Source organism: Sebastes fasciatus, chromosome 22 (genome assembly GCF_043250625.1).
Source record: "Sebastes fasciatus isolate fSebFas1 chromosome 22, fSebFas1.pri, whole genome shotgun sequence".
Lineage (NCBI taxonomy): Eukaryota > Metazoa > Chordata > Actinopteri > Perciformes > Sebastidae > Sebastes > Sebastes fasciatus.
The window spans coordinates 16,519,998-16,539,661 of NC_133816.1; the positions used below are offsets into that span (position 1 = coordinate 16,519,998).

A 19,664-nucleotide genomic window follows, 5' to 3' on the forward strand; every position below is an offset into this window, starting at 1 on the left:
ATTTGACTGTTTATTTTTTTATTTAACTATTTATAAAAATTAATTGAATTGATAATTGAACACATTCACTGAGTTATTTCCCACCTTTAGGTCACAAAACAAGACTGTTTACTGTGTCACAACTGTAGTATTTGTGTAGACTCTACCATTCATTTTCCAGCACTACAACTATTATTTTTTATTTGACATATCTTAAACTTAAAAAAAAAAATGTAAACTTAAAACTGTGAAAATATCTTTTTCTGTAACTGGTTCATATATGACATTTAGAAATTATTGGAGGAGTGGGTCTGTAAGTCAAAAGTAGAGGTGGCTACTGAAAGATTTGTGACACAACTGATTAATCATGCCATCGCAAGAACTGGAAATATTCTCTTTTGTGCCTTTATGACATATTTGGTATCTTTGAAAACTTGAATTTGGAATTAACTTTTGTGGGTTTGAGCAATGCTTGTTCGCACCAATTTGTAATGATGGGTAGAGGCTCTGTGAGCAAGAAAATATTCAACTGAGACATAATGAAAATGTCTCAGTGTCTCTCTGAAAATTAAGCTGTAGGCGCCCTCTTGTGTCAATGAAAGGTACTTCCCTATAAGGCAGAGTATGGTGTACATTGTCGCCTAAAGTCTGTATACATGCAGATATAAACAAATACAATCTGCCTTCCTTCCCAATGAAGGTACATAATATCCAGTACAATGCAGCAGCACCACAAACTGCAGCCTCCACTCTGACAATAGAGTCAAATCAACACCTCTGATACAGTGTGAACAAAGTTAGATTGCAAATCCCAGCTGGCATTGTGCCGTTACAATGCATTTCATATTCTAGAGACACTCATTCCAGGGATTTAGGAAAAAGCAAACATGCGCAGATTCAACTAATTCCCTGGCAGCAGAAAAAAAAAGTTCATACACTTTTAACGCTGGTTTGCAATCCGACAGTAAACATGGAGATTAACAGTAAGAAGTGGGAGAAGAAGATAATGAAGACAAAGAAAAAAACAATTGAAATCCCTGCACACCGAAGGCATTAGAACAACTGAGAAGAACGTCATGTACAGACAGAGGGAGGCTTATGCTTCAAGGTTAATGATTATTGTTAACATTATGCACGACTGTAGCACTTTGAGAACATACAACATTTTAACAGATGTTCTTTCAGTACATACTTCAATGTTTTGGGGGTATTTATCATTTGATCTAACTCTTCAGTTTGAAAGTGTTGCAATTTCATCAAGTTCAATATTAAAAATTAACATAAAACTGCAGTTCTGTCTTAAAACAATACTCACATGTCCATATGTACATTGAAATAGTTTTGTTTGTTGTAATTGTTCCTCCTGTCAATACAGGCTGCAAAGAGTATGTAAAAAGATGTAAAAAGAAATGTGTAAAGAAATAAATACAAAATAAATACAGAATACAGAAATGAACAAAAAAATAAATGCAGAAATATACAAATAAATACATACATTATAACATTACAAATAAATATTAAATAAATACAAATAAATGCAAAAATAAATAAATAAATTCATAAATTCATAAAAATTAATACATAAATTAATAAAAGGGAAAATTAAACAAAAGAATAAACAAATATGGTAATTGATACAAAGATGAATAAATAAAGAAGCAAGTTAAGACAGAAATATCAATTTATGTCACATTTTCTCAATTAATTAATGCCTACATTTATTTTAAATATTATTTTTGCTATATTCAATTACATATTTATTTATTTATCGAGTAATTTATTTATTTATTCATTTATTTTTTGTATTTTAGCAGGTTCCATCCTCCATAAATGTGAGGCTTTACATCTTCAGTAGGAACCAACGGGCTTGGAGCTGAGAGGCACAGACAGGGTAAGGAAGTCAGAATATATTGAGAGATGGATTAACACATTGCTGGTTTTGGTCTTTACATGAGAATTTCTGACAATAAAGAAAAATAAAGACAAATACGAGTCTTGTCCTTTAACAATATTGCAGAAAATAACAAGTTGACTTCAGTCTACCAGGCTTATTTGAGCAAGTAAACCTCTCCCTCTTATCACAAGAGTGCAATAACTGAATTCACTTACAGTGAAAGCCAGAACCTTCTCAGCGACCTCCTCTCTCTCTCTCCTCATCTCCCTTGATCCTCCTCCTCCTCCTCCACTGTCGCTGCCTCCTTCACCTGAGGGGAATAACTCAGAGGATCAACATAATCACAACTCAAACACCGTGTGTCATTTTTCAGCTGCACAGTGGAAATTATCACTGCTTCCCCCACACTGAGCAGTGCTGCTGGCATTTGACACTCTCATCAGTCTGTGTACTATTGGTTTAGTACATCAAAGCTAATTCACTTTTACCATAGACTTCTACACTGTGGCTCCAATTAAGCAGATTGTAACTTTATGTGAGTATTGCACCAACCATCTGTGTAGTTTGGATGGTGCTAACACACAATGTATATAGGCCTATGTAGTGTCGTAGCATATTATACACATCTGTCTTCCACTACAACTTGCTCTATATTCACTCCCCTTTCAGCAGTTTTCAAAGCACAAAACACAAACATCAGAAAAATATGATTGTTATTTCGTAAAGAATATTATAATATTAAGTTGTTTTTAATAGTTTAAGTGAGGTAAATAAAGAAAAGCTTTGAGAATAACTAGTGATTTACAGTAAGTGTACTGTATGTCAAACCACAAGACTGCTTGGACGGCACTGTATGGAAGCCCATTTATGACAGAACAAACAAAAGATGACATTTTAAAAATAACAAAACTAAAAATATTCATGGTAAATCCAAATTATGAGACAAAAAGTCAAGATTTTGAGATACTAAATTAAAATTACTCAAATTTTAAGACTACATCAGTATCAATATTGATTCATATTTGATCAGCGCGGCCTAGTTTGACCGTTTGGTCGGAGTTCGCGAGTGATTGTCAGTCGGCTCTCAAAGACGGCAGCTGGAGAGCAGACCTCAGATCAGCTCTTACTGCTTGTTTTCCTCCGGTATGAAATCTTGCAGATGCCGTTAGGAGCACCGGAGGACACAGAGGCACATGATTTTTTTCAGGTTACCTGTTTCATGTACTACTGTCACGATATAGCGTTTTATAAAAACAACTTTTTTTAAATCATATTTGCTCCAATCTCGCCTACTTCAGCTTTAAAATACCTTTTTTCTTAAACACAATAATTACGAAGAAAGAGCTGAACAAACACTGAATGTTCATGAGCCGTCCTCGTCTTCCTCGCTGCTGCTGGACTCTCCAAACAGGTCTCCGTGTCGAGAGACTTGAGTCGCTGTCCTGGATGTCGACCTGACGCTGATGAGGGCAGGGCTGTGGCTGAGGCCGAGCAGGACGGAAACCTGGCATCCGGGAAGCAGCTTCATACAGCGGATGTGTGCATCCAGAGAGAGCACAGACAGGACGCTGCACGCCTCCAGGTCCCACAGGCTCAGCTGCCCTGCATTAATATAGCAACAGAAAAAAAGTCACTGTAGTCTGATTGTATAGAAGTCTATGAGAAAATGAGCCTACTTCTCACTTGATTTATTACCTCAGTAAACATTGTAAACATGAGTTTATGGTCTCAATCGCTGGTTTCAAGTCTTCTTCAATACAGCATGATGTTCATTTAGTAAACTATGGTCCCATTTAGAGTCAAATAGACCATAAAGCAGGGGATGCTTTAGGGCGTGGCTACCTTGTGATTGACAGATCGCTACCACAGCGTTGTCCGGTCTGGGAGTTGTCCGTGTTTTTGTCTTTAAACCTTTCACAGTGTGTTTTCACTTCATGGAAGTTAATTAAAATCTGTAAAGCGCTTTGAGTGGTCGGTAGACTAGAAAGGTGCAATTACCTCTTTTAATCCAACCTTTATCCACGTGGGACTGCATTGACTTCACTTGCTTGAAAGTGTGAAAACATGTCGTAATATGGCGCCTTAATGTGAATGAGCCTTGAGGAAACAGTTGTTTTTAGCACCAGAGTGAAGACAAACACATGTCAGATGTCTGACGCCCTAATAAATCCTCCCATTCCTTTAGAGGAGCTCTTAATAACTTCCCACCTGACAGCAGGATGGCTTTGGTTCCTCCCTCTGTCATGTGCAGCTTACTGGAGTCTTCTATGGTCAGGTTGCCGTAGCCACAGATGCTCCTGTAGTTGCTCTTGAAGGGGTCCCACACCTTCAGTCTATCAGAGCAAACACTAAAATATTCTTGACACATTGTTGAGGGTTGACTCTTCCCGTTTGCAAACGACATAATAAAACTCAAAAACATACTCTTTGTGAGCTTTTTTGAACACATGTGTACCTGTTGCTTCCTGAGACCCCAAAGACAACTCTGTCTGCGTCGTCTGTGATAGCTACGCAGCAAACTCCAGCCTCACTCCTCAGCCTTTTGCTCACCTACAAGAATTGGTACAGAGAGAATGAGGTCAATATGAAATCAGATCGTCCACAAGGCACTCATTAGAGAACTGAAAAATAAAAGGAAGAATTGTTAAAGAAAGAGTTAAAATAAAGTTAAAACAGAACATTTAAGAGTACAGTTCACCCACCGTTCCTTGTTGCAGGTCCCACAGGGTGACGCAGGGGGTCCTCTGCTCCTGGTTGTAGCCACTCAGCACCAGGTGACTGCCGGTGAAGGTGACAGCTGCAGTGTGGAGGCTCGGCAGGCATGTTTCATCCTCCAGGGTGTGGAGGTGCTCCTGTGAAACCATGCTGAAGACACTGAGGTGCCGAGCAAAATAGGAGCACACCACCACCTGCAAAATAAAGGGCTGGGATGTAGATGTAGATCAATGATGCAACAACTACTGACAATATAATGGAACATCATGCATGGGTTGGCATGGGTTATCCTGCCCTTGTGCTGTGCCTTGCTCTTTTTGCTGTGTACCTGTTGATCTCCACTGAGGAGGTACTGGTCAATAGAGTTGTATTTCTCTCCATCCAGCCTCCTTTTCTCCTCTCTCTCCCTCCGGGCCTCTCTCTGCAGCCTCCTCTTCTTTGCAGACCGGCTCTCTGTTCGAATGTCCCACGGCATCACTGTGAAGAAAACTCTTAAGTTACTTACAGGCCTAAAATCCCCCTCTACCACTGAGTAAAATGCAAAATGCTGTGTTCAAGAGTCAGATATGTGTTTAGAGACGAGGATCAGGCAGCTCACATGGTGTCTCTCTGCGTGGCGTCTCATCAGACTGCAGGTCGCGGACAGTGCTGCTGCTGCACAGCAGCGACTCTCCGAGGGACGGTTTGATCTCATGTTTGATAGAGCCAGAGTCCAGATCCCAAAGGACCAGATGAGCTCTGCAACAACAACACACAACAGACAGAAATGGGGTTCTGCTGAAATGGGGGGAGTTTGATAAATATACAGTAAGAATAACATGTTTGATACTTTCATTTTTAATTCAGTTCATCTCAGTTAATGTGTTAAATGATGCCAGGAATAAATGTATGTAGGGTGTGAAGTATCCCTATCATTACAGACTTTTCACACTCCCTGTACTTCACAGATGAACTCTCACCTGGTCTCTGATAGGCCCAGAAGAGTCCGTCCATCCTCCAGGAGACGGTACTCGTGCTGAGGACAGGAAATGACTGTGATCCCAGTCTGTCTCCTCACATAGCTCCGCTTAATCAAATCATACACCAGAAGAGTCTGGGAGGTCGGACAAGATAGAGATGTTACTATGACAGCGGGTATGGTTAGTTTAGTAATTTACAACTTAACTAAGAGAAAACATGAACTTAAAGGTGTCATGACATCAGAGAGTGTGACCTTGAATGAACATGCAGGGGCGTCCATGCTGCTGCTGTTGGTGCTCTTGTCTGTCAAGATGTAGAGTTTGAAGTCATGTGCGAGCACCACGTCGGTGCTGCTGCAGAGGCCGTGCTCCGCTCTGACTGGTCGGCAGGCGAAGCGCCGTCTGGCCAAGTTCCACACGTACACCGTCCCAGCTCTGACGGAGCGGCACACAGCGTACCTGCCAGCAGATGGAGCCACACTCCATCAAAGGAGGATAATACCGCAATGCAAATATGGAGTGGATGGTGCCTCTAAGTGTCAGCTTTGATGGAAAGTGCTTCTGATTCCAAAAAATAACTAGGAAATATCAAGTAGTCAGTGTTTTATGGAGGACGGAAATCAAAAATAAAAGAATAAATAAATAAAAGGCCAAATTAAACAGAAGAGTAAATAAATAAGGGAATCAATACAAAGATAAATAAACAAATTAAAACAGAAAAATCTATTTCAGACACATTTTGTCAAATAATTAATAACTACATTTATTTTTAATATTACTTTTGCTACATTTAATGACATATTTCTTTATTGAGTCATTTGTTTATTCATTTATAAAAACCCCATCGGGGCTTGAACTGGTCATCACATTTAGTCTAATTGTGCTTCCATTACAGTGGTAACATCATTTTGGGTTTCTACTAGAACATGTTTACAGACTTTAATGTTCAAAAAATGATTTGTCTGAATATACGTGTATTCACCCTCTGGCTGAAACGCTCTGTTTTAACACCTGTCTCTTTAAGCCCCCCTCCCGTCAGTGCTACATCTCACTACCTACCTCGGGGTTTCCCCCATAGGGATGACCTCCTCTGTGCCCTCACTCCTGAGCTTATGGATGTTATACGTCAGAGCCTGGTCACTGATCCTGGAGGTCAGATCCCACAGGCGAAGGTACTTCTCTCCGCTGCAGATCCCCAGGCAGAAGCGCAGATCAAAACACAGGCCTGAAGAGAGAGGAGAATGTCCCAGCTAACAAAGCTGCACTGACCTCTGTATTATATTTAGTATTGCCCTTACTAGTGCTCCATGTGGGCAATTTTAGCATGTCGAGAAATCTAAACCTTGTCAGACCTGCTGTGCCTAGTCACTGTTACTAAGCTGTGATTGGACAATCACTGTTTGGGGGAGGGACTTCACAAATGTTTGATGAATCCTTCTGCTCAGTATCACCTGGAAACCCCTTAAAACCCTCTCTGGGTGTCTGCATCGCCCCACTGTGAGCACCCCTATGAAGACAAACCTTTGGTCAGCACTGCGGGGAAGCGAGTGATGTGTTTGTGGTCCTCCGTCTCCAGGTTCCATGTGACCAGCTCGGTGATGCCTGTCCGAGGGGAGGGGCAAAAGGCCACGGCGTGAGTCCCCTCCCGGTTGACAGTGACCTGGGAGATGCAGTCCTGGCCGCAGCCCAGTATGGAGCGCAGGTAGAGGAAGGACACGGTGCTGAAGAGCTGGATGTGGATGATTTCACTGCCACTCTTGTGTGGATACCTGACACAGACAACGTACAAAGAGGAGAATGTTTCACTAAATGAAGTCCAGCAAGGACATCAACATGTCTCTAAGGTATGGGAGAGTATTAGTGTCAGGAATAAGGAAAAAATAAATCAGTGGAGGAAACTTTTTTTTATCTTTTTTAATTTGCATTTTGAGAATAAAGTAGAAATGTTGAGGATAAAATAAAGTTAAAACTTTCAAATCAAACGCATATACTGAAATTTTGACTTTACTCTCGAGATTTCGACTTTATTCTCGAAATGCAAAAAAATCTTCCTCCACTAATTTTTTTCCTTTATGCCCGGCCCTAATACTCTTCCGTACAAAGGAGGTACCACATAATATCTGTGATTTTCCTTCTTAGCATTTTACTCCTCCAACAATATGTATTTTTTTCAGAATTGCAGGCCATCCCTGCAGTGTGTTTCTGGTGTTATAGTGTACCTGCAGAAGAGCAGCAGGTAGTCTTCAGTCATGTCTACAGCTTGTATGGAGGCACCATCATGCTGAGCAGATAGGACAGACAGCACAGCGCCCCCTCTGGCGCTGAACACTGCTGCCTCACCACCAGACCTCATTTACACAGAGAAGAAGAATAATGTCAAACAACTGAAAAAGGATGTAACTTGGTAGCAAGTACAAAGATCCAGATTGAACAATACCAGAGTTTTTCCATAATTCTGAGAGCATTCATCTGACACACTGAAGAGAGCGAACCGTAAATGAGCTGATGCTCTGAGGCGTTCCACATTTATTACCGTCCATGTTGTCTAGTATTACCAGTCTAGTATTGCCACCACCGGTGCCCTAGTTTGTTGTTCATCTGATCCCTCCTCCTGTCAGGTGTGAGGGTATGGCTTCGGTGCTAATTACTCTGAAAGCAGCCATGCAACTGCTTTTTCATGCGGTTATAATTAGATGGTAACAGAATGAAGAAAAGATCTCTATTATCACCTGGATATCAGCTTCAGTGTCATACATCTTTGTGACAGGAGCGAGGGCACGAAAGCGTCACCTCCGTGCTACATTACACTGCGGAGGCACACGAGCAGTGGCCCGTCTTAATAATTCACTACTGTTTTCAGACACAGTGGTGACATTTGTCTGGACTCTATGGAGGCCTGATTTCACAGCTTGTTAACAAAAGGGACATGTGATATTATTTAAGAACAAGGTCACTCGCAGTGACACTTGTGACTCATGCATTGTTTAATATGATGCTGCTGAGATCACCATCATGATGACCTACTGGGATGTGGCCTGCTGTGCAAATATATGCAAATAGGGTTTTAATAATCAAGGTAGTCATTTCCACGAAGGACTTTTACAGTTTCACAGTTAACCCACTGGTGGAGCTTGTTGGGGTTGGACCCAGTCCGACTGGATGTTCTGCAGACAATCAGGACTTAAAGTACTACTGCGACCTCCTCTGCATGTTTTTCAGGATAAATAGTTTGATCTGTACTTCAATTAATCAGGTGACAATGTGCCATTTTTTATTCTGAGACTGCAAGCAGTTGCCGCCACAAAGACGGGGAGGATGACCAAACACAAAGGCAGGACGACCAATGTTATTTTAATGTGCTATTTGCTAGGTTAAGATAAGTGTATTTCAAAGTGCTGAATATGATCACAAGGCACCTTCGATATATCCAACATATCCCACAAAGGCATGGCCGTAGCCCGGTCCTGATCTGGGTCTAAACTGTCTGACCTGTAGGCAAAGAGGACGTAGTCTCTGATGGAGTTGTTGGACAGCAGAATGGAGCGGTCTTTGTGGATGGCCTCAGGCTCCATGGAAATGTTAGCACAGTGCAGCAGAGAGCAGGAGGAGGCCAGGTCAAAAACCTGACAAACACACATAAGGGACGCCCATTTAGCTCGGACATATATAAACCTTTTATAAAAACATACAAGGCTCTCTTTGTAAAGTTTCTTCTTCTTATTATTATTACATTATTATGGCTAAGGGTCTAGCAAACATCTGCCTGTTTACACATCCAGCAGTTACAGAGCAACATCATCATTCATTCAGAGTTGTGTTTGTTTCCATCTGATTAATCTAAGTCTTATAATTACTCTCCTTTTAGCTCTGTTTTTGGTCTCCACCACCTCCTATATCAACAATATCTGTCTCTTTAGCTGCTAAATGCTCCACTATGTTCACCAGCTGGTCTCTAAGAGTGTCTGTCTGCTGTTTGGTTCACCTTGACTAGATGACTTCCATCATAGAAGACCACCAGCAGCTGTCCTTCACTAGTCGTGGTGACTATGGGAACGTCCACTGAGTCGCTCTCTGAATACACAACTCGCCCGGATTCAACCTCTCTCACCTGAAACACAGCCAAGTTATATGTCAGCATCTTGCAACAACACTCTTTCCAGTGGGTTTAAACTACCTTTAGCCGAAGTCTAACCTGCAGACTTTGTCCCATGCGGACTATAAGCATCCTATCATCCAGACCCAGGGTGATTGAATCTCCCACAACTCCCCCCGCCGGGTCCAGGCTCCTGATGATCCGCCTCTGTTCCAGATCCCAAAACCTCAGGCTGCCATCTGATTCACTGGTGACACCCAAGGGTCCACTCTGGCCCCCTCCCAGGGCAGTCACATTGGTCAAGTGACCTGGTTAGTAAACACACCATCATTCAATTTGATTATTTCATCACACAGTGATAGCATGCAGTTACAATTACGCTTACGTGCGCATGAAAAATGTAGCAACATATACACTAGGTAGTACTTTAGTTACAGGCGGTGTGTACTAACAAGCATGTACTTTAGGTACTGGGTGTACTAATCAAGTCAAGTCAATTGTATTTATACAGCCCAATATCACAAAACACAAATGTAATCTGTACAGCATACAACACCCTCTGTGCTTGGACCCTCAATTCAGATAACTCCAAATTACAGTCTAGACAATCAGGATGACAACTCATTCTCATCCCAACTCGTCACATACGGCCACCTGCCACGTTTACTGTTGCTGCGGATGGGTTTACCCGGCGCTAAGCGGTGCCTTTATGTGGTACCGAACGCCGATGGCCGTGACAAAGCGTCGGTATATGACGACCTGGGAATGAGAACGGACTGGTGTAGTATATAGGCAGTTTATGATGTATTACCTGCCAGCAGGGTGTGTTGGAGGCCTCCTGGGGGCAGCAAGCAGGTGGAGGAGGGCAGCAGCACAGGCAGGGAGGACTGGGTACACTGAGCCAGTAGAGCATGGAGGTAGCTGAACTTCAGCGGGTCACCTGGGTCACACACAGGGCTGAGATGTGGTTTGATACAAAAAAAAACTTTTTGTTGCAAAGTGGTTGACTATCTTTAACTTTAACTGACTTTAACTCTTTAAATACCAAAAACACAAGAGTTACCTTTGGTCAATCAGTGTCCGATTCTATGCAGATGACTATCCGATCTACTTCTCCTTCAATTTGAACGATACCATCCATCTTGCCTTTTCTTGTCTGTTCATTTATTTTTTCTTTGTGTATTGCACTTGGTAACTTGTTTTTTAATTGGTTATATAAATAATGTTATTATTATTATTATTATTATAATTATTACAATTTTTTTTTTACAAATTAAAAAGTATACTGGCCTAGAATCCTCATTCAGATTTATACAACTCCACGGATTCCACCTCTCTCACCTGAAACACATATTTCACCGTATAGTACATGATATATGACATATACTGTAAATAAATACACAAGATTCTGTTACAGTGTACCTTTAGCAACAGGACGGTCCTCGATAACCATTTGTCCCAGTCGACCCGTAAGCTGGGAGGCCAGCTGACAGGGGTCCTGCAGCAGTACCTCTCTGGACAGCTCCAGAGCACCTGACAGCACCTCCACATCCACCAGCACCCTATAGGAGGTGGAGGGAGGTGCACACTGTATTTACACAGATGAACTATCAGAGGGCTGACAGCATGCAGCGGAAAGAGGCCAAGACTCAAAGTAAGTATCTCCTTGCTTTGGACAACTGTGATCATCATCAATGCTATATTCACTTTAAGACAACAGCTCTGGTAGGACCTACTTGTCTGGCAGCACAGCCTTCTTCAGGTCCTCCTCGATGTCCAGGACAGACAGACCCCAGGCCTTATGTAGCAGGAACTCATAGTTGAAAATGCATTCAGACAGGAAAGGCAGGATTTGGCCTGAGCGGACCAGGTGGTAGGGTAACCCGTGAAGCTTCCTCAGATTAAATCTGTAATTTTTAGTCATGCCGTCACCATCCTCCTCCTCATCCAGTGTCCACGCCAGCGGCTGAAATATGTGAGAGTGTTGCGACTTGTCTCTGTAGTAGTCGGCATAGTCTGCGTGCACAGCCATGCGAGAGTCATCTGTTTTTAAATAGCGCTTAATGCAAACACGGCTCAGCTCAGAATGAGTCCAGCGGTACACCCACGTCCCATCTGTCCTGACCTCCGTTAGATGACGACCGAGGTCACGCTTCAGTCGAGCCCACGAGACATAAGGTATCCTGCGGCGGCTGGAAGAGGAGTGACATGAGGTCACTTCCTGGAGCACCTTTCCATCTTGGGCCAGCAGGTCCAGTAACTCCTGATGAACAGATCAAAATAATCTGTGATTCATTTGCGATTAATCACGATTAACTATTTTAACCGATTGCCAGCCCTAAAAATGTAGCTTTCCCTACCTCTTCAGTGACACCCCAACGTGAGATGGATATCAGAGATGCAGCCCGTCTCACCAGCTGCCTCCCCAGCTCTCTCTCCAGGCGAGCCAGCACGCCGAGGTAGAAGCCCTCCAGGCTAGCTGGAAGGCTGAGGCTGGCCTGGGGAGAGTAGGAGGTCCAGAGCCTGCTCTCAGAGTAAACTATTTCCAGGTACAGAGGCCAGGGACAGGAGAGACAAGCCCGGAGTAGCAGCTGCCACTGTTGCTCCTGCAGACACCGCTGGTCGGTCCGCAGCTTTGTCTCTAATGCTGCTGTGATGTCATCAGGACTGAGCGGAGGGAGGAACAGGACTGTGGGGTGGGCTGACTGCTGGTGAGAGAGAAAACTCTGGTAACTTTAATTCCCCAAATTTACTGACTGCCAAAATCACATTTCTATTTGCCTCCTTTCTGTCGCCAGAGTGAAATTTAAAATGTCATCGACTTCAGTTGAGTTCTACTGAACCTGCAGAGTGTGAGTGCAGGGGGAGTCGATGGTCGCAGATAGGACGAGGTGGACGTTTGGAGGTAGATGGGTTGAGATCCAGGAGAGGTCTGCACCATGTTCCTCAGACAGCTCGTCTAACCCGTCCAGCAGGACCATCAGGTGTCTCTCTGCTCCCACTAGGTCCAACAGAGAGTAGAACTCATTGATCAGCTGAGGGAGACCCTGCAGGATGAATAACCCTCGGTATCACTTTAAAATAATCCTGGTGAGTCGGGTGAGATATAATGAAGCTGTGTTCACTAGAGATGGACCAGTACCTCTGACAGCTGTGTGTGGGGACAGCAGGCTTCAACCAGCTGGACACAAAGACTCTGCAAGACCAGTCGAATATTCCTGCTCTCTCCAGTGAAGCCAATGAAGTGCACCAATATCTTCACAGCTCTGAACCAATGTGACATAAAAAAAAATGTAATGGTTCTATCAATGACACACCGCAAAGCAAAAAACGTCATTGCTACCATGCGATCCTCTCTGCTCTACCATCTCACCCAGGTAGCCAGGAGGGCGCTAGTTGTGCTACTGCAGCCATGGTGGCGCTCTTTCCACAGCCTGGTGGTCCAAGCAGGAGGATGGGTCTGGTTTTTGACTGCTCCACTGCCTTCTTCACATCAGCTAGGAAAGCCCGCCTCAACGTACAGCCCTTCGCCCTGAGGGATGGAGGGGAAAAGGGAGAGATTCGTATCAACTCCAAGCTGCACTGAGAAAGATTTTGATATGGACAAGAAAGACACTCACAGATGGAGTCCATAGTTAACGTGATGCTGTATCTCCTCCTGTATCTGCACTCTGACAGCTTCTCTCCTCATTGTGTCATAAGGGCCTGGAGTTTTGGTGACCTTCATTACTCTGAAAAAGAAGTAGCTGTAGTTAACTCATACAACACAGAGATATTTATGATATAAATGTGTGTATGTTGTACTTGTTGAGGGAGTTGATGACTGTCCTTTGAAAGTGGGAGGAGATGCGCTCGGTGTAGAACTGCTGGGAGCGATTGTGTTTGGAGTTCAGGCCTTTCCGTCCCCATCCCACGTTACGCTCATAGATGTTGGTGTAGCGCAGCTTGATGATGTAGACATAGAAATTAATAAAATGTACATAAGAGGCAGAATTGAGAGACAAGAGAACTAAATCTACAAAGGCACTTTGGTTTGGTTAGCCCTCTCAGAGGCTTAGAGAGTAAAGGAGCATTTCTGATTCATCCCAAAACACCTTTTTTTCTTCCTTTCAATAATACTAAAATATTATAAATCTTAAAAATCACTGTGATTTTTGAACGTCTAAATGTGATTTCAACTGGAGTTTATAGCCAGTAACAATGAAAATACCTTTTCATGGAGCCGGTCCATAAATTGCCGGTGTGCTGTGCTGAGTACTGGATCGAGCTGAGCCCGTCCCTTCAGGAGGTCGGCGTACTGCGCTGCGTGTTCGTGCTTCAAGTTGTAGAGCAGGTCTGGGATGAGTCTCTTATAGCAGTGGCAGTGCTCCTCTGGGGGAGCCTCGTCTACAGACTGCAGACCTGTCTCTACCTCCCAGTCAAGAACTACGCATAAAAAGATTCACTGCAATTTTTCCAGCTTGCACTTCTGAAGCTTTGTGAACAAGAATCCAACAGCCCAGTGGAACGATTTCTCTGGTCAGAAGGATAAAGGAGAAACCTCTATATATAAGAGGTGGGAATAAACGTATACCTGTTCTGAGAAACAGTGATGCCTCCTCTCGCCCAAGTGCCTCAACCGTGCTGCGTTGTAGAATCCCCCACAGTCTGCAGCAGGTAGCGCTCCAGTCCTTCGTGGCCTGCCTCCTGTGCTCTCTGTCCATGCTCAACATGTCAGGATGGTGAGAGCTGTGAAAGGTCACCAAGAGATCATGAATGGGCTTGTTAAAAAAAAGGCAGTTGCTAACAAGTAGCTTAATGAGACTACTGAGGATACATGAGGATATTTTGACCTGATGATAGATCGAAGTTATTACAATGCATTCTGTGAGGATCATGAATGTCTGTATCAAATGCTATATGGCATTGCATCCAATAGTTGTTCACACATTTCAATCTAAAATAAAACAAAATGCTGCTGGTAGGACTAAATTAAAAGTCAGAGGATCACTTAAGTCATTAGGATTCATCCTCTGGGAACCATGATGTAACACATTTTCTGTCAATCCATCTGATAGGTGTTGAGATATTTCACTGGATCATTGCAACGTGGTGGCACTAATTAAAAGGAGATCAACAAAAGTCATTGGGAATTATCCTCTGGGGACCAAGAATATCTGTTATGGTTGGGCAATTGGACAATCCATCATCAGTTTTTTTTGGGGGGGGCGATTTTTGTCTTTTTATTTTGCTAATTTAATGGTCTGCCTCCTTGGGAATTCAACTCGGTATATAATTAACCTGTAAAGCACAATTCAAAGTGTGCATGAATATATCGCCAATCGCCGGTTGTTGAGCTGATGGTGTCCAGTTGAAACATTTTTACATATCCACCAACCTTAATATCTGTGTAAAATTTCATGGCAATCCATCATACAGTTGCTGAGATATTCCACTCAAAACCAATCATTACCAATAAATCGGTTATCGATCTAATAGTTGTTGAGATATTTTAGTCCGGACACACTAACCGACCGACTAACATTGCAATCCTTAAAAATGTAAAACAAAAATATTATGAGGGAGAGTATTATCATGACATGATCCGATGCCACACCGTAAAAACTGTGACCAGTGAGTTTTGTTTTCACCTGATGGGAAGTAAGCGGTAGACAGGAGGAAGGCAATTCTCGTCCAGCTTGTAGCACATCTGGAGTAATGTTAGGTCCGGGCTCCTTGCGCCCACAGGGCTGAGTCTGGCCTCCTCTCCTCCTGAAAAGGAGCTGTGGGAGCTCTGGCTCAGCAATCCTGAGATGGTAGCCTGTTCTCCGAAATTCAGATAATTCCCATAAATGGAATGCTGCATGAAACTGCTGTTTGCAGTGACGCTGGACTGGGAGCCTGAGGCAGGGAAGTCCTCCACTGGTTTGTTTTTGGACGCCTGCTGTTGGTCTCTCTCCACCACTCTCACTATGGCCTCATAGGCCTCTCTGGTGATGGTGGGGGGAAGGCTCCGGACCTCATGCTTCTGTCCAACAAACAACTGACCAACAGAACATCAGAGAGTCACACATGAATTCATCATCTGGAACAAAAAGATGCTGTTTGTTGAAAATCAATACACTCTTGTACTGTCAAATAATACTACAGGACGATATCTTACAATAAAGTTTGGACCCCGGGTTTCCTGACATCGCTGCAGATTCTCCACGTGCAGCTCTACGGTGTCGTGGCGTTCAGCAACAGGCGTTCCGACCCCCCAGCGGAGGTCGATCATCCTGAAGTCGTAGCCTCTCTGCTTACAGTACAGATACAGTCTGGGATAGACGTTCTCCATGAGCGCACTTCTCTCTGCAACTGTGTCTGAATCAAACACATATACACACATATGGAAAACCATTGTTACCAGCTTTTTCTAGCCTTTATGGAAAGCTAATTGCCCGCTGGCTCCACCTCCATATTAACATACAGACACAGAGTCTTCTCATCTAACTCTCCACCAGAAAGCAAAATAAGCACATTTCCCAAAATGTCAAACTAATACACCATAAAGACTGAGTTAAAATGATGGTTTAGAGCAGGGGTCGGCAACCTTTACTATCAAAAGAGACATTTTAGGCAAAAAAAAACAACAACAAAAATCTGTCTGGAGCCGCAAAACATTTGAGCATTGTGATGAAGGTAACACAGCTTATAGTCTAACTATATAGTATATAAGTCTAATGCAGTGAGGGCTAAAGTGCAAATTTATTACGGAGTATTAGGGCCATATTGAGGGAAAAAAATCTGAGATTTCCAGAAAAAAGTCGTAATATTACGAGAATCAAGTCATAACTTTACGAGAAAAAAAAAATCTTAATATTAAGAGAATAAAGTCATAACTTTACGAGAAAAAAAGAAAATAACCCGTATAATTACTACTTTATAATATTGACTTTATCCTCATAATACAAGGGTTTTTTTCTCTTAAACTTATGACTTTAATCTCATTATATTACGACTTTATTCTCGAAATCTCAGATTTATTTTTTTCCTCAATGTGGCCCTAATACTCCGTCGTACCGTCGTACATTAGACCTACAACATTGATAAATAAAAATCAAAATGTAAACGAAAAACAGGTATTCATTTCCATTTTTAAAAATCCACAGGGAGCCACTGGAGAGGGGCTAAAGAGCCGCATGTGTCTCTGGAGCCGCAGGTTGCTGACCCCTGCTTTAGAGTGATCCTGAAATATATCTTTGATGAAACACCTGGCAGCCATTCAGAGAGAAGATTCTCTTCCGTGGTGTAAACATGTCAGATGTGTTCACTCTGACCTTTGTATCCACCACATATGTAGACCATGAATCTCTTCTCTTCAACATCAAATGGAGAATCCTCCTTCTTCCTCTGAACCTCTTTGGCCGTCGTACAACGCAACACGTTTGTCACTGGGAGTTTGTCACTTCTTTTGTCCACATCGTCTTTGTTTGAACTAACAGACAAATGAGTCCCACTATCCGTCTCTCTGTCGTCCTTGATGCCATCTTCGTCCTCATCTTCTCCGACTAGTGCCTCTATGCTCCTTAGTAACTTTGTTGAGTCCTCAATTGTTCTCCCGTATTCATGTAGGTTTAATAAGGCCTTGGCAGCCTTAACCTGTTAAAAAGAAAAAACATTAGGTCTGTATGATGAATGCTTGGAAAGCAATTTGAGTACTATTCTGAATTAAAGACAGAATACAAAGGAATTGTCTTACAGCTTTATGTCTTTTTATTTCATTTTAAGGATGGACTAGTCATTGACATGTAGCCTGCATGTAAAGCTATAAATGACATACCTTGAAAACATGGCCTTGGTGCAGTATGTCAGTTGTCCTGTCCTCTAAGTGAGGATCCTTTGAGGTTTTTCCTGTTTGCTGCAGCTGTAGCTGATACTGGAGACAGACAGGAGAATATTAATCATTTTTAATTTAATCAGAAATTAATGAACAGAGACAAAAAAAAATTGTGCTTCAGTGTTGGCTGTTGATCTGTGGCACTTACTCTGAGGTGATTTGTAATATTGGATTCCTCTGTCAGTTTGGTGTAATGCCCCTTCCTGTTTGTCCTCTACAAAATAAGAGCATCAGGGAAGACACAGGGATGGGTATGTTCAGGCCTGTGATATTAAAATTAAAATGGTACTCCGAAACAGACACAAAAAGGTCAAAATCAAAGCAGCAGAGGACAAGATATCCTCACTTAAGTCCTACTATTCAAGCCCCTCCAAACACTGGATCCTACATTTCCCATTATGCAATTTGATAGCATCTTTTATTAGATTCTCCCTGTCTAGTAAATGACCCATGCCTCCATAACACCAGTTTGTAATGCAGGCTCTCTGGTATAAATGTGATGATGTCATCAACTTTGCTGAATTTTGATATATATTAATAAATAATATTTTTTTAATAAATAAATATGTCTAATAATAGAATATCTAACATCCATTTCTTATATACGTCATCTCCATTAAAGCATGTTTGTCCGAAGTATTTATGAATTTATGGCCAATTTATGGTGCATTTTTTATAAAATTGGATATTGTTAGTCTCTTTATATAACACACAGTTTGTATGTGTTTGCATGGGGGCAATGTGGGGGTGCCCTTTAAAAAAAAACTAGCCACTGCCCCTCAAAATATCACTGGCAGACCTGTCATGTAAAAAATCTCATGATAATCCATCTAAGAGATGTTGAGATTTTTTAGTCAGGACCAAAGTGGTGGCTGGACGCTCATTCATACAGCTCCTACATAATAATAATACCTATAATGTACATAGATCACCTGACAAAGTGAAGTTGGGCCATTGTTTATAGCTGGAAGTGTTACAGCCTCTCTGTCCTCCTGCAACACATAGTACAAGTATAAAACACCACATTACTATAGAGACTGAAATACTGCAATTATATCAATTACAACCTAAAGATATAAATAAAAAATGTGTCCTAACAAAACTGGAACTGAGCACTAATATAAATGTAAATATATTTATATAAATATATATTTATTTATATATATATATTTATATATAAGAACAATTATTATTGACAATTAAAACGATATAATTTGTCGTAAAAAACACTTACTTTCCTCTTCTTTTTTAGAAAAAGCCCGTCTCTGTTATAGGTCCACATCCCGTCACCTCCAGACTGATATGAGACTAAAGCCGTCTGTCAAACCGGAAGTAGTGAAAGGCCCAACTTCCGGTCACACATTTTTCAAAAATAAAACATTTAAAAGGGAAACATAAAATTAAAAAATGAGGAATAGTTAAAGCTGAAGTAGGCGAGATTGGAGCAAATATGATTAAAAAATAAATAAATAAAACGGTCGAATAGAATAGACGAATCCTTTAAAAAAATAATATATCCATAAAGCTTTTAGAAAGGTGTTGAATACAAGAATAGCTTTTCCTCAACAACAAAAAAAAAGACTGAATTAATCATTTAAACATTTTTTGGCAGGTCCAAAATGAAATTTTTTTTTTAAGTCTATTGGACTTTCGGATCCCACTTCTAACGAGGCTTGTGAGCAAATAGTAAACAACGTTGGCATCACATGGTATCTCTGAGTAGTCGGCAATCAAGTTGCCAGTAAGTGTAATAGACAAGCAGTAGACCAAGTTTGGGTTTATTTATATACAAAACATTTTTTTAAATTCAGAGGGGAAACAAAAAAAACATTTGTCAAAATAAGAAAACGGTGACCTTTTGTGTGTTACTAAAATTTCTCTGGCGCTTTGACACATCCATTTATAACCACAATCCAGCATGTTTAGCTCCAGTGCCTGGCAGCTGGGCCTAACCTCAGAGTGGAAACATGGCAGTGACAGCAAGTATCTCAAGCACACTCCATACCGATGGATGACCGAGCAGAATATTTGGGTGCCGACTGTGTACGAACAAAAACCTGACCGGATGAGGCGTTCCTCTTCATCTGGCTCCCTCCCACAAACACATACAACACAGCAAGGGGCTTCAAATAAATCCCAGTTCAAAGTCTCAGTTTAGCTGGAACA

The 19,664-nt window shown here is 41.9% G+C and overlaps 2 protein-coding genes across 2 annotated transcripts in view; one reads left to right on the top strand and one right to left on the bottom strand.

The window, feature by feature from the left end:
* The window catches only part of LOC141760961 (bolA-like protein 2), a 246,952-nt gene that overhangs the window by 189,052 nt on the left and 38,236 nt on the right, over positions 1-19,664 (top strand). The gene's annotated exons all lie outside the window — the stretch shown is intronic.
* Positions 1,556-18,853, bottom strand: LOC141760845 (uncharacterized). Its single transcript, XM_074623936.1, has 33 exons — positions 18,733-18,853; positions 18,431-18,490; positions 17,647-17,712; positions 17,442-17,537; positions 16,939-17,260; positions 15,783-15,982; positions 15,271-15,662; positions 14,214-14,368; positions 13,851-14,065; positions 13,445-13,584; positions 13,261-13,371; positions 13,014-13,172; positions 12,783-12,906; positions 12,484-12,687; positions 12,001-12,345; positions 11,377-11,903; positions 11,063-11,202; positions 10,452-10,580; positions 9,740-9,948; positions 9,530-9,655; positions 9,037-9,170; positions 7,767-7,895; positions 7,069-7,316; positions 6,607-6,772; positions 5,802-6,006; positions 5,548-5,681; positions 5,187-5,326; positions 4,917-5,065; positions 4,576-4,782; positions 4,329-4,423; positions 4,082-4,206; positions 2,089-3,475; positions 1,556-1,852 (listed from the first exon to the last, which is right to left on the bottom strand). Exons 1-32 carry the CDS (start codon positions 18,778-18,780, stop codon positions 3,237-3,239), a joined length of 5,739 nt encoding a protein of 1,912 aa, XP_074480037.1. The 5' UTR covers positions 18,781-18,853; the 3' UTR covers positions 1,556-1,852; positions 2,089-3,236.

Bases quoted from the DNA above. Each gene is read 5' to 3' on its own strand.
- LOC141760845 (XM_074623936.1), bottom strand. From the start codon at position 18,780: ATGTGGACCTATAACAGAGACGGGCTTTTTCTAAAAAAGAAGAGGAAA. The intron at 11,904-12,000 runs GTAGGGAAAGCT...TCTGTTCATCAG, and splicing joins GTTGGGGTGTCACTGAAGAG to GAGTTACTGGACCTGCTGGC. The intron at 7,896-9,036 runs GTCAGACAGTTT...TGTGTAAATGAG, and splicing joins TACGTCCTCTTTGCCTACAG to GTCTGGTGGTGAGGCAGCAG.